General features: G+C 35.7%; 1 protein-coding gene across 1 annotated transcript in view; it reads left to right on the top strand.

Moving 5' to 3' along the window:
• The window catches only part of XRN1 (5'-3' exoribonuclease 1), a 155,215-nt gene that overhangs the window by 59,535 nt on the left and 80,127 nt on the right, over positions 1-15,553 (top strand). Inside the window, exons 21-27 of the mRNA XM_033092286.1 lie at positions 2,854-3,016; positions 3,786-3,899; positions 6,076-6,174; positions 8,055-8,170; positions 8,676-8,822; positions 13,225-13,314; positions 13,710-13,845. Of these exons, the coding sequence (XP_032948177.1) occupies positions 2,854-3,016; positions 3,786-3,899; positions 6,076-6,174; positions 8,055-8,170; positions 8,676-8,822; positions 13,225-13,314; positions 13,710-13,845 (865 nt within the window). The remainder of the gene's footprint in view (positions 1-2,853; positions 3,017-3,785; positions 3,900-6,075; positions 6,175-8,054; positions 8,171-8,675; positions 8,823-13,224; positions 13,315-13,709; positions 13,846-15,553) is intronic.

Raw genomic sequence — 15,553 nt, 5'->3', positions numbered from 1 at the left:
AATATATCCATTTCTGTTAAGTACATATGTAAGAATGGAATTACTGCTTCATAGGATATGCTTAAACTCAGCTTTAGTAGATACCACCAAAAAGATTTGCGAAGTGATCACATCAATTTACATTCTAACAGCAGTTTATAAGAATTATTGTTATCCCTACTCTTATCAATACATAGTATCATTGTCTCTTCCGCTCTTCCATTTTAGCAATTCTGATATAGTGGTATCTCATTTTGGTTTAATTTGCATTTCCCTCATGACTAATGAAGTTGAACATCCTTTCATGTTTGTTGGCCATTTGAATATGCTCTTTTGTGAAATGTGTCTTCAATTGTTTTGCCCTTTTTGATTGAGTTGATTGCCTTTTTCTTATCTGTAACTTTTCTTAGTGATTTGTGGTGTCATTCTCAATTTCAGGAAAAATCCTTGAATGATTCACCATTAAATATCATGATTGATGTAGAGTTTTGTTTGGTTTCTTTTTTTTGTGTTCTTTATTAGATTAAGGAATTTTCCTTCCATTCCTAGTTGGTTAAAAGTTTTAAATCATTAATTGGTGTTGGTTTTAGAAATTTGTTTTTCTGCACCTGTGAAAATGGTCGTATGATTTTCTTCCATTTTTTTGCTGTTAATCTAGTGAATTACATTGATTGAATTTCAAATATTGATCTACCCCTGAATTCCTGGAATAAATCCCATTTGACTGTGATGTATTATCCTTTTTATATATAGTTGGATTCAGTTTATTAAATTTTTTTTAGGATTTTTGCATTGATTTTAATGAGAGAGATTAGCCTGTAATTTCCCTTTTTTTGGAATGTCCTTGTCAGCTATTGATAGCAAGATTACTGACTTAATAACTTTTGAGTGATAGTAGTAGAATCAAATCCCGTTGAATTTTTAGAAAATGGTACCAGAATGCTGCATTTCAAAAATTTGTGGGAAAACTTCTGTTTCTGGCTCAGATAATATGGCTTATTTCAGACCAACCGTATTATCAAGAACTATTCTATATAAGATGTATGAAAAAAATTTATATATATTTGATGTTACTTGATATATACAATATATAACTATAACATACATATATAAAAACACATATACACAAATTAAAATTATGATTGTTACTAAGTGCTCAATATATAGTCTGAATAATAATATGGGCGTACTAAAAATTGAATCAGTGAGCTAAAAGGTCAAGCTGAAGGATTCCTTCAGCACATAAAAGCACAGTGAGATGAAAAGAATACAGCCAGAATTTCTAATATCTATCTGATAAGAGTTCTAGGAAGAAAAAATGGAAAGGAGATAAACTACCCCTCAGATGAAAAATGATTGTATCTTTATCTCAGGGATCAGCAAACTTTTTCTGTAAAGGCCAGACATTAAATATGTTAGGCGTTGCAGATCTTACAGTGTTTGTCACAACTACTCAACTCTTTTGTTGTTACACAGAAGCACCCATAGACAGTAAATAAATGAATGACTGTGTTCCAGTAAAATTTTGTCTATAAGAACAGGAGGCCGTCTGGATTTGGCCCAGGGACACAGTTTGCTGACCCCAACTTTAGATTGAAAGGACCCACTGATTGCCCTGTCAGTATTTTTCTGTCTCTGTGGAACAGAAACAGAATGGATGTTACCTATCCTATCCTGGATGTTTCATATAATATGTGACCTTTAGTGTCTGGCTTCTTTCACTTACCATGTTTTTGAAGTTCATATACATTGTAGTGTGTATCATTACTTATCTCTTTTTTTTGTTTGTTTCAGGTGCACAAAACAAAGTAATACTTAGACGTTTATCATTTATATCCCTCACACTGTGTGAACCCCCTCCCCCATCCACTACCCCTCTGACATCGCACACAGCCATTACATTTCCACTGTCTCTATTCCTAATGCTGTACTCCGCTTCTTGTAAGTGTATACATATGAACTTGTAGTTGACATTCATTATTGTTCAGCTTCAGCTTCAGGTGTACAGTGCAGTGATCAGGCATCTACATCATCCCTGAGGTTGTCTCCCTAATGGGACAAGTGTCCATCGGATACCCTACAAAATCTTTACAACATTATTGATTACATTCCCCAAATTAGCTTTTGTAACCCCGTGGCCATCTTGTGGTTACTGACTGTTTTCTAATCCCCTCACCTTCTCCCCTATCCCCACCCCCCCTTCCCATCTAGCAAACCTCAGTTTTTCCTCTATATCTCCAAAACTGTTTCTGATTAGTTCATTCACTTATTCTCTTCTTATTTCTTTTTATGGCTGGATATTACATTGTATGGATAGACCATCTTTTGTTTATCCATTTGTCTGTTGGTGGACATTTGGGTTGTTTCCACATTTTTGCTATCTGAGTAGTGCTTCTATGACTGTTCATCTATAAATATTTGAGTATCTCTAGTTCTTTGGGTACATACATAGAAAGGGAATTTCTGGACTATGTGGCAATTCTGTGTTTAACTTTTTGAAGAACTGCCAAACTGTTGCCACAGTGGCTGCACCATTTTATGTTACCACCAGCAACGTACAAACGTTCCAATTTCTCCATGTCTTTTCCAACATTGTTATTTTCACTGTTTTGTTATAGCCTTCCTACTGGGTAAGAAACAGGAGTTTCTTATAGCTCTATGAGTTCTTGTTTAATCTCATGGACATTGGGAGCGGTATCCACAGAGTAAAAAAAACTAATGCAAAAAGTCTTAAGTTAGATACTCAGAACTGTTAGCATGTTTACTTACGGTTTGTTTAAGCATTTGATTATGAGTTGGTAGTTTAGAGGATGATTATCATCTTAGAATATATACACACTCATACATATCTACATTTTTTTTAAATTCTTTTAGCTACCTGAGAAGAAAAGGAATAATAATAAATGAAACATCTGTTGTTGTATATGCTCAGTTACTCACAGGTCGTAAATATCAAATAAATCAAAATGGTGAAGTTCGTCTAGAGAAACAGTGGTCAAAACAAGTTCTTCCTTTTGTTTATCAAACTATTGTCAAGGTAAGTATCAGGTCTCAATTCTATCTTAATGAACACTTTTTAAAACTGTAAAGAAAAGACTATATATCATGTTAATATTTATTTATAAAGAGAAGACTAATTCAGCAATGTATAATGGAGATTATTATGTAATATATTTTGCAAAACACTGTAGTCTTTAAAAGTAGTATTACATGCTCAGACACTTACTCTGGGGTTAGGAACTTGTCTTTTTAATTTGTTTTTTTAACCTAGTCTCTAAAAGAAAAATCCCACTATTAACTTGCACCCTTGCATTTTTAGATTTTTATTCTCCAAAAATGTTTGCGTTAAATAAATTAGTGAATACAAAATGCTGTTGTGTTTTTAATCTAGACGTGGTATGAGGACAAAATTTTTAAAGCATGCAGTGATCCTGTAAGTTGGGGAAAACATTATAGTACAGTGATTAAGAGCACAGATGCCTAAGTTGACTTCTTAGCTCTATGACGTAGGGCAAGGTTCACCCCAATTCTGTGCCTTAGTTTCCTCATCTGGAAAGTGGGGCTAATAATGGTCTCTGCCACAGAGGGTTGTCTTCAGGATTAAATGAACTCATAAATGTGTGAAGTACCTGGAAGAGTATCTGGCATATAAAAAGTCAATAAATTTAGGTAGTAGTACTGTTATGTAGAAAATCTTTACATGTGACATTTGCAGATAGCATTCATAATCCCATAGGAAAAAACTTGCTTGCAATCTATAGCAGTTTTGACTATGATGATTGACTTTTATATTTCATTCTATATAGGACATTCGAGCTTTTGACTCCCGTTTCTCCAATATCAAAACATTGGATGACTTGTTTCCTCCTAGAAGTCTGGTCTTTATGCTGGGAACCCCCTATTATGGCTGTACTGGAGAAGTTAGTTCCTGTTACTGTTTCTAATTAAATTTCTATTTGGTTTGAATTTATAATAATATAATTCTTTAACTCCCCTTCATATAGATGCAAAATAAAATGTAATACTAAAAGGGAAAAATAAGAAAAAATCCACTCACTAACTAATGAACGTAGTATTTGGCTATATATCTTTAGTCTTGAGCAGGTTGGGGTCAAGAGGTGAGGGAAAAATAATTGAAATCCTGATCTGTTTTTTAGTAGTTTGTTTATTGTGGTGTGTGGATGAAGCAATTTTATAATTGTTTTAGATGTAGTATTGGGTTGATTAATTTGTAAATGTGTTGATGTTTTGGGGAACTCCAGTTCTTACATAGAAAAAGGTACATTGAAATATGGAATGGGAGAATGCAAGAAAGAACCTGTGGGTTCACATTAGAATTTGCAGGTATTAATGTGAACTCATGATTTCTAAAATGCCCATGTATGTGTGTATATGTATGTATGGGGGGTGTGTATGTGTGTGCGCGTATATATATACGCGCACACACATACATATACGCACACACACACACACACCTGCACACACACACACATATGAATGCATATATGTTGATACATACACGTATTTTCTAGCTGTATTTGTGAAAAGGATAAGAAGCAAAGATGCCCTGCTGGCACTGAACACATGTAGTGCCCAGATCTTGACCTCTAATAGCATACCTCACTAAAGAGAACAGGGCTTCTCAGAGAAATGGCTTATTACAGGGCTGGGGCAAGGTAGGTACCAGATGAGCATGGAACCTCTTGTTATGCCAGAAAGTAAGGAAGTACTCAAAAGAATGATGGGAGCATTTTCCACAAACATAGGAACTGGGATGAAGGGGCTCCTACTGGTCAAATCTGGGACAGTTTGAGTATGAAAATAAGTACAGTAATGAATTATAAACCATTGGGGGGTGAGATAGGAATTTATGATTCTATAGTGATAATAAATAGACAAATAAATAGGGCAGGGGTGGGCTCTTATGGTATTATTTCAAGGGTAAATTTGCAGAGCGCTGCAGGTGGAAAACCCATCATTTTACAACTATTATGATAAAAGATTGACTCAGACTACAATCATCAGTGGAAGCAAATCGAGGGGGAATTTTGGATTAGGAGCAGGATATTTTCATGGTCTTAGAAAATGTTTCCCCACAAGCTGTTTATTAGTTATAAGGGAAACAAATAACTGTAATTGTACAGTGTAGAAATTGAGCAGCATTTTGATGGTATGATCAAAATTAGTATTACAGTGAAGGACAAATGAACACCACACACCTACAGATGTGATGCCCTAAGAAGCACATGTCACCTACGTGCTATTCTGGCTCAGAATATATAACCTTAACCTAATCACAAGCAAACATCAGATAAATCCAAAATGAATAACTCTATTTTTTAAGGCAGGGTGGAGAGGGAAGAATGAACTGTATTCTTAAAAATGTCAATGTTATGAAAGACAAAGAAAAGCTCTGGATAGACTCTAGGTTAAAGGAGGCTAAGGAGACATGACAACTAAATGCAGTGTCTGATCACAGCCTAGGTCCCTTAGTAGAGGGACAGAAGAGTTGGCTATAATGACACTTTTTAGGTCAACTGACAATATGGATAGTAGTTTAGATGAAAGTATTTTATCAATGTAAATTTTGTACTTAACCTGTACTGTGATTATATACTAAAATATCCTTCTTCTTAGGAAATACACATTGAAATATTTAGGGGTAAGGGACATGATATATGTAATATGCCCTCACAGAAAAATTATGTATATGTAAATACACATACAGAGCCCAAATGTTAAAGCAATGGAGTGAAATGTTAACATTTTTACACGCAATTCTGGGTAAATGTTTTTCAAGTGTTCCTTGGCTTGTTTTTAGTTTTAAAACTTTTTTGGTTATTTAAAATTATTTGCAAATAATAGAAAGTTATTATTTTTTTAAAAGGCTGGTTAATAGCTATTAAAGCAAGGTACAATATCTCCAATTTATAATATAATCACATTAACTTACAAATTCCCAGAGAATTTCCACAATCCAACTTTGTCTTACTGTATTTCGGAAATAATAAACAATATTCAAATAATTACAAAAATAAGTAAATAAATGTAGTGAAAGAGATTAAAACATGCTGTGATTTCTTTTTTCCCTCTGAGGTTCAGGATTCAGGGGACGTGATTGCAGAAGGTAGGATCCGTGTGGTTTTCAGCATTCCGTGTGAGCCCAATCTCGACGTTTTAATACAGAACCAGCATGTGAGTACTACAGCCCGTAGCGTTTAACTTAGGATTGATGAACTTTAAGAATATTGGAAGGATATTTTTGCCACCTCCTTTGAATTTATTGCAAATGTTTTATTTAATACTGATTACATTCACTCACAGTTGCATCAAATATTATTTAAAAATAAGTGTGGAATCTGCTCAAAACTTCATGCAGATCTTTGGAGGGGAGAAATCACTGAAATCCCATTATCAGTAATGATTATTATGGGTTATTATGTACAAGCTTACAAGTGGCAGTTGATTACCTTCTGGGAATAGACTTAGATTTTTTTAATCTTTCATAATTAATCAAAGCCTGAATTTTTAGTTACAAGTGACAGATGACCTTCCTGCACAGGTTATATGTCTCTACCCAGCTAAAGATAAACAATTTCTAGAGAAAATTGGGAAACTGCATTTAAGGTCATAGCATTGTTTTTCGGGATGTTTTTCTCCAAAGATGTTCACTGACCACCTTTTATTTTTCCCTGTTAAAATAGGGAGAGGATCCTGATATCTGTTATTTGTTCTTATTGATGGATTGGATAATTAACTTGACTAAAATTAATTCCCAAGCACCCAGCAATTGCTACTTAACACTTTTATTTTTTCTAATGATAAAATCTAAAGGTTTATATCCTGTGAAATGAATTTAAGGCGTTTGGCGTCAGCATACTCATGAGGAAACTTGATGGAAGGCAGACAAGTCCCTAGAATCTTACCATCAGGTTTCTTTTGGAGGAAGAATTCAGAAAGCAGTCGGGAAACCAGGAGAGGGGCCCATTCGATAAAGAGGTTGGAGCTCTGTTCTGGGAGTCAGTGGAGGTAGAAGCACTTGGATTTTTTCTAGATCCCTGGCTTTTTCTAGATCTGAAAGAGCCTGTGTTCTAGTGGACAGTGTTGCTGGGCGTGCCTTCTCCGGGGTACTTATTTTCTCTTTACATACCTTCTTTAACTTTTACTCAAGCCTTCTTTCTTTACCTCAACATTCTCAGCTGTTTATTTTACATTTTCTAGGGTATTTGTGATTTTAATTAACTTTTAATTATACCACAACCCAAGATTTCTCAAAAGGAGTACTCTATAATTTACATAAATATAGTGTATTTATATATTCATTCATATGAAATAGTATATGAAATCCATATAAAATAAGTATGTGTTATTATTAGGTACATTATGTTAGAAGTATATTGTAGTTTACCCTGGTTGGTACTGAATTTGTGAGTAATTTGCTTCCTGGTTAAAAATTATATTTTTAAATAAAAAAAAATTTGACAGTCTTCATAGTTTCTTCCCTTAAGTATACAAATTAAGGTTACATTTCATTGACTGTATTAAATACAAGATTATATGTACTTGTTACTTTCATGTGATAGTAAATATTAGGGGAGACGAGTATTACTTATATCCATATATGAAGGATACTTTTAATTTTCCTCAGAAGCAACTATTTTGATGATATACTCATGTTTTAATTCAATGTAATAATTATCAAGGCCTCCTTTTGTCCCAGGTACTTCACCCTACTTAGAGTATGAAAATTAATTTTAAAAAATATAGTGTTGCCTGCAGAGTTTGCTATTTAGTACTTACAATACAGTTCGTTTCTTAAGACAGTTTCACAAACTGTGTATTTCTTCCTCCCTTCACCCTTCCTTGGGAATTCTGTCCTTTAAGGAGGGGAAGGAACAGAAAAATTCTGCCTACAGAGCCTTTAAAAAAAAAGTGAGAATGGATCACTTACTTTTGAGAATTCTTATATTGCCACAATCCAGTGGTTAGTCATGTTGGTTATCTCCAGATTTTACAGAAATAACATTTAATGCTTCATATTTCCATAATTGATCTTTTTGTTTTTATATTTAAAGAAATATTCTATAAAGTACAACCCAGGATATGTGTTGGCCAGTCGCCTTGGAGTGAGTGGATACCTTGTTTCAAGGTTTACAGGAAGTATTTTTATTGGAAGAGGATCTAGGAGAAAGTAAGTTTATGTTAAAGAAATTTACTTAAAGTGTCGGAAAAAATTAAGTGATACAGATAAAATGGTCAATATTTCAGTATTTATTTGCTCTTATTAATTGCTCTGACTTTTCCTTAAGTATTATGCATAAATTCCTCTGATGGTGATCTGTCATCTAAATGGCATATGTTTTAGGTGGTTGGAAAGACAGTTCTTATTTTTAGCAGCTAACAAATTGAACCTTGAAAAAAGGTATCAAGGTGTGTGTGAATCTCAATAATATATTTCTCTGCATTTTCTTATTTCATTCTCCTGTCTCATTACATAACCTACATTAACTCTGTTAAGCTTCATTAACTTGGGTTTTGAAGCCTTTCCTCTAGTTTCTCAATTACTGCTACTTTGGAAATAACTATGATAACTAAAATAGAAGAACAATCAAAACTAAGCTTTCCTAAGAATTGAAAGCAAACCTTCTTATTCTTTGAACAAAATTTTAAAACTTTTGTGTGTGGTTTAAATTCAGCCCTCATGGAGACCATAAAGCAAATGTGGGTTTGAATCTCAAATTCAACAAAAAAAACGAGGAAGTACCTGGATACACTAAGAAGGTTGGAAGTGAGTGGATGTACTCATCTGCCGCGGAACAGCTTCTTGCAGAGTACCTAGAGAGGTGAGTGTCAAATAAGACCCCGCTGGGCATCCCAAAACTTAGGAATATAACATTAATTCTGCCTTGCTGATCTCTGTGTTAGAGAAAAACAATGTTTCCTTTAGTAAAACATGACCTGTGTTACATATAAACTTAATTTAGTGTCATGGAGCCTCATAGCCATTAGCTCAAAGAGAGTGGAAAAATACTGTCCTCACATTATTTAAAATGAAAAAGGATGATGAGAATTGGCCTCGTTTTAATTAAAATTTTCCTAAGCTTGCTGTCATAAGTTATTCACTACTCTACATGTCTGTGTCAGCAGTAAGAGGATTGGTTTGGGTAAACAAAACAACTGTTGGCACGATAGGTTTTCCTGAGTCTTAAAATTCCAGCCAGATGGTAGATTACTATCCTAGAATTGAATTTTATTGCTGAGATGGTCTGAGAAATCACAAATCTCAACTCCTCATTATGAAAATAAGAAAAGTGAGTACCAAGGGTAACTGAGTTACTCAGTGACCAAGATTTATAGGAAAGATCTTTACTTCTGATTCAGTTGTATATTCTTTCCATTGTTCCACTGATTTCTAACCTTCTCATATTTGAGTATCCCTGTATTAGTTTATTAGGGCTGCCATAACAGAGTACCACAAACTGGGGGCTTAAAAGACAGAAATTTGTTATCTCACAGTTCTGGAAACCAGAAAATCCAAAATCAAGGTGTTGGCAGGGCCATGCTGCCAGTAAAGGTGCTAGGCAGGGAACTGTTACAGCTCTCGTTCCTTGCTTCGTAGAGCCTCCTGCATTCATTCCTTTACTTGTAGATACACCACCCCAGTCCTCCATCTTCACCTGATGTGTGTCTTTCCTCTGTGTGTCTGTCTCCACGTCCAAGTTTCCCCTTTGTATAAAGACTCCAGTCATACTGGATTAGGGCTCACCCTGAATACCTCATTTTAATTTGATTACTTCTATAAAAACCCCTGTTTCCAAATAAAGTCACCTTCTGAGGTACTAGGAGTTAGGACTTCAGTGTGTTTTTGGGAGAGGAACACAATTCAGTCCCATACTACTATCTGAAAATTTAGATTATTTTTTCCATTCACTTCCATATTTCTTTAAAATGCCATATTTAGACTCCTTTTTCTTGATTTTTCAACTTTACGTGTGTATTGATTTCTTACCATGAAAGATGAAGTTTTAGCTCCCTTCTACTACCCCCACTCCCTATTCCTTCACCTCCCTATACACGTATTTCCCCCCACTATAGTTTTATCACAATATGTAATTTTTAATTAAATATGTGTTTAAGAGGTTTACTTGATTAAGATAATGTAAATGGTCACAGGTGGACCTTGTAGGGTATTGTAAGTCCATTTCCTTTCTTGTACACATTTTTGTTTTCCCTCTCTTGTTTATTCATTTGTTCACATAACTAATTCAGCTGTAAACTCTGCCATAGGTGGAAAACTTAATATGGTCAAACAGATCAGGTGATCTCAGTTCCATTTTCTTCTTGTAGACGTCCCCGTGAAACTATATGTTTTCCTGCTTCAGTGTGAACTAATTGCTCTTCAGGGCTGTTGAACAACTCTCATTCTAGAGTTTCCCTTTATTACCATCCCAGGAATTCCCTTCACTATTCTCCTATGTGGGATTCCTTTACTTCCTGGCTTACATGCCTTACTCTCTCTGGTTTATGTCCCTATCTTGATGGAGTATTTAAACTCCAGTAGCTTCCTGAGAAAGCTTGCATGTCTGAAATATTCTTCCCTAATATTTGATTGATAGCTTGTATGGGTGTAGATTGGAGATTATTTTCCTTGCTCTAGTCTCTTGTTTCCTTTCCTGGTGAGAAGTTCTGTGCCATTCTGATTCTGAATTTTGAATGTGATTTACTTTCATTTTCTGAAATGTTTCTAGAATTTTCCCTTTACCAGTGCTGTTTAATAATGTGTGCCTTCGTATGGATCTTTTTCCTTTTGCTCTTCAGCCCTTTCAGACTTGAAACTGATAAACTTTCATTCTGAGAAACTTTCTTGTGTTATTTCTTTGATAATTTCCTCCTCACCATTGTTTCTGTTTCCTTTTTCTGGGATTCTAGATGTTCGATGTTAGACCTTCTGGTTTAATCCTCTTAATTGTCTTACCTCTTCTCATCCACTTTCTATATTGTTATTCTTCTGGTCTCTGTGGGAGATTTCTTCAACTTCATCTTACCGTGTTTCACCGAAAATAAGACCTAGCCGGACAATCAGCTCTAATGCGTCTTTAGGAGCAAAAATTAATATACGACCTGGTCTTATTTTACTATAAGACCCGGTTTTAACTGGGTCTTATATCAATTTTTGCCGCAAAAAACGCATTAGAGTTGATTGTCCGGCTAGGTCTTATTTTCAAGGAAACACGGTACATGACTTTTAAATTTCTATTTAATTTAATCATTTTAATTTAAAAGTGTGTCTTTATTCTCTGGAATTCCTTTTTTATAGCATCTTATTCTTTTAATGAGTGGAATATCTTTTTATTTTTCTGAAGATAGTAATTCTAGATTTTTTTCTTTCTCTATATTTTCTGTTTTCTCCAAATTGTTCTTTTTTATCTGTTTGATTTGCTCTCCCTTTTCATGTTAAGTATTTTTTTTACCTGTTTGGTGATTCTTTTGTGTCCAATCATATTTAAGAGTGAGGCATTAAAAAGCTGATTAGAAATTTAGTGGGGTTTATCAAGTGGGACTTGGCTATTTCTGCAGAGGACCTCCAAATAGCACTACCTGTATGTATATCTTTCCCTTGAGGCTGGCTAATTTTCCAAGAGAGGTATCCTCCAGCTTTTTCTGTGGAGGACAGATGTGGAGAACAAAACTGACTTCCAGTGTTCTGTAAATTAACCAGGTAAAAGGGGTCTCATTACGTGGTGGACACTGTGATACCACCCCCAGATCTCCCTTCGGGCCTGAAGGACCGTGTTCCCTTGGCAGCAGGAATGTTGTCAGGAGTTCAGCTGTGAACTCTCTTCAGGATTTGTCTAGCAGAAGAGAACTGCCTCACTAAAGTTATAGCCCGTCCCACAACAGCCACAGGTCCAATACCTGATCAACAAAGAAGTGCAAAGGCCACCAGCCGACATTGCTCCAGTTCAGGACAAGCCTGAAGGGCCATCCCAGTTTGAGATCTCTATGGGACAGGCCAAGCCGTTCATTAAGAATAAATCACAGCCCAACTTCTCCCTGTGTGCATTTCTGCTTCCTTCCTTTTTCCCTTTCCTTCCACGGGTGTTGATTGCAAAGAACTCACTAACAGACTTCCTGTGTGCTTATCTCCATCTCAGAGTCTTCTTCCTATACTTCCTAGCCTGCTTCCTAGTGGCACATTGTGTAGTTGTTACAATAGTTACAATTGCCTTAATCCCCTGTTTGCAGTATGGCTCCCTCCTCACATTCCACCCACAAACCCAGCTAGCTGTGCCTGCTGTACCCAAGGCTAGAGCATCCCTGTTAACCTGCCCAAAAAAGTAAACTAAAGCTCTTATGCTGGGGGGTAAGATGAGTATTCACATGACTGTCTAACTGCTTATGACACAGAATTTTCAACTGAAAAACCTACTAAACCTCACCCCATGCTATAGCATGAAAATGACCTGGAACCCGTAATTCCTGAGCTTTTGCGGACTTCCACAGTTCAAATCTACTTGCTTCTTGTTAGCTTCCCACACTAGTGGCTTAGGGTGCAGCTTGTTTCTATCTGTCAAATAGTTAATACTTATCCATCCAGTTTCCAGTTTCTAAAATTTTGTTAACAACTCATATATGCTATCAGATTTTCTGTTTCTCTCCTCATCTGTCTTTCTAGGTCTATGCTCTTTTTCATGCTTTACTGTTCTTTTAGTGGGTTGAAAAGGGAATAAAACTAGAAAATATATTCAATCTGCTATGTGTATGTGCAAGTCCTGCTCTATAAAGGAAGCAAGGGAGTTTTGAAGAATATCAGAAGAAACTGTAATTTGCTTTATTGTGGAGTGCTCCAGCTTTGTTGTGAAAATTAGAAAATTAACCTGTAGGTACTATTTTTGTCCATTTATCACCTTTCGTTATGGTCTAAGAGGGATAGAGTCAGTAAATGAAGTTTATAAGTAATTAAAGTTTATTATAGTTTATAAATGGAATCATTTCTCCCTCAGCTACTGAGAGTTTTTTGAGGGCCTGTGAATACTTCCAAGTATTTTAGTCTCTATCCCTTATGAATATTCTGTGTATAATAATCAGTCCTTAATATATTTTATGTTCCCTTAGGATACAAAATTATTTGATAGGAAGTTTATATGAACTTCCTATCATTTATATTTTTTTCCTAATATTTATATTTATATTCCTAACATTTATATTTTTCAAATTAATATTTTTGTTTGTTTGTTTGGCTAGAGCTCCAGAACTATTTTGTTATATAGCCAAAAATAGCCAAGAGGATGTGTTCTATGAAGATGACATTTGGCCTGGAGAAAATGAGAATGGGTAAGAAAAATCTGTGGCATTGGTAGCCTCATAGCTCATCTAGTGGTTCCAATGAAAGGTATAGTAGTTTATCAAGAGTTTATTTTACTTTTTGGGGGAGGGTTTTATATTGTTTTGTTTTTGCTTTAAGACTTTAATACAATTTTTAAATTTCATTTATATTAGTAAAGCTCTTTTAAACTAATTTTTGTGATTTTAAAAAAAATACTGAGAAGAAACATGTACATGTTTATATTAAATTTAGAATTAGTCCCAATTAAGTATAGTGATTAATTATTAATTATATACTTAATGTCTTTTATACTTTGTAGCCCTCAGAAAATTTATATCAGGCCTTTTATATAAGCCCACAGAAAGTTTTAATCAATGTTAAAAAATTATTGTTTTTAATGTAGTGCTGAGAAAGTTCAAGAAATTATTACTTGGCTAAAGGGACATCCTGTCAGTACTTTGTCTCGTTCTTCTTGTGATTTACAAATTCTGGATGCAGCTATTGTTGAGAAAATTGAGGAAGAAGTCGAAAAGTGCAAGGTACTAATTTTTAATAATCAAGATTATAGATGAGATTTAAGTTAAATGAACTGTATATTATTCTACAAATAACTTATTTGTTTCAACCAAATAAAACATATACTCAATGATTTCTAATTTATGTAAAATTATTCTATAATTTAAAAAAATTCCAGCCATTTCCAGTGGCCATTAGTAAGTTTTTCTGAATAAATGTAAATGCACTTCAGTGTACAAAAGCCGTAGCATATAAGTTTTATGTCTTGTAGTGTATCTGCTCTTAAGTCTCTTCTCCCATCTGCATCATCTCTGGATTTCTATTTTCGATACCACTAATTCTTTCCTCCATCTGGTCAGCTCTATTTCCTAAGCTTGCTCATTCATTCATTTCTCTTTGATTTGTATTTAAGTTTCAGTCTCTTTGTAAAGTCCTCCTTTGTTTGTTGCTTTTATTTTTGAGTTCATTAAACTGAGCTTTTTGAGAACTGCAATCTTGAATTCTCTGTCATTTAAATCACATATTTCCATGTCTTTAACTTTATTTTCTGGAGAGTTTTCATTTTTCTTCTGAGCTGCCTTGTTACCTTGGTTATTCGTGATATTTGGTGGATTATTCCTTTGCCTAGGCATTTATGGGAATGAACTCCACTTTTTTTTAGAGTGATATTTCTCTAGTGATTTGAAAAAGGTCTTTCTTTTGTTTTCCAGTAGGTAGCACTAAAGCACAAGTTTTTTGTTTTCTCTTGCACTGCTTTGGCTTCTCAGATCCCTGCGGGGCAGTGAAAAATGCCCTGTATTACTTGAAGAGATGGGCATCTCCTCTGTGACCAGGTCACCTTGGTCTCAGGGCATGATCCTCGTGGGGGAATGTGGTAGACGACGGGGTTCTGAGCCTGTGAAATCCCAGAGATGCTGCCAGTAGCGCTGCACTGCCCCTGAGATCAGCTGGGATGGGTGAGCTGGGTGGCATGCGAGCTGGCTTTTGTGGTTGTGGCTTTGTTCTCCTCTCAGTAATGGTGACTCCCAGACCTCAGCTGTCACTGGGATTAGTCACAGGGGAGAAATGCTACTGCCTCTCCAGTTCACAGAGCTGTAGATAGTGTGCTCTATAAACCCTGCACCCACTGCTACAGCTTCTTTGGGGCACTGCTAGCTCTGGGAGAGTGAGGGAGGCAGCCAGGTGCTGTGGCTTTGTTTTTCTGCTGGCAGTCGTGGCCACCAGAACACCGCTGTCACACCTCTGTGCTCTGTCTCTGCGGCTGGGCTCAGCCACAGTCTGCTGACCGCTAAGGCAGAAACGCTCCTCTGCATCTCTGCTCCTGGGGCTGCAGAGAGCGCTCTTTGCAAGGAGATCCCTCCCCTCCCAAGTCCCGCAGTGAGCTCCAGGCTGTGTCTGCAGCCCCGTCTCCGCATTCCCCCCCTTCCCTACTCTCCCACCTTCACATGTTTCATTGTGTGGATCTCTCAGATGTGTCTGTGTGTTGAGCAGGGAGTCCTTCATTGAATTCTAGCCGTTCAACTTATTGTAACTTCAAGGGGAGAAACCAAGGGACCTCTCACGCTGCCATGCTGCTGACTTCATTCCTTGTAGTGTTACTAATTTTAGGAATTAATATTTTGTGATTCTACTCAAAATAGAAAGTTTTTGATTGAGAAATACGGTTAATCCCTATTCTTTGCTATTCTAAGTTCTTCAGAGACACAGTTCATGTTTTTATAGAACATAAAA

This window comes from Rhinolophus ferrumequinum, chromosome 2 (assembly GCF_004115265.2).
Source record: "Rhinolophus ferrumequinum isolate MPI-CBG mRhiFer1 chromosome 2, mRhiFer1_v1.p, whole genome shotgun sequence".
In the NCBI taxonomy this organism is placed as follows: domain Eukaryota; kingdom Metazoa; phylum Chordata; class Mammalia; order Chiroptera; family Rhinolophidae; genus Rhinolophus; species Rhinolophus ferrumequinum.
This window is presented reverse-complemented; position numbering and strand designations above follow the sequence as displayed.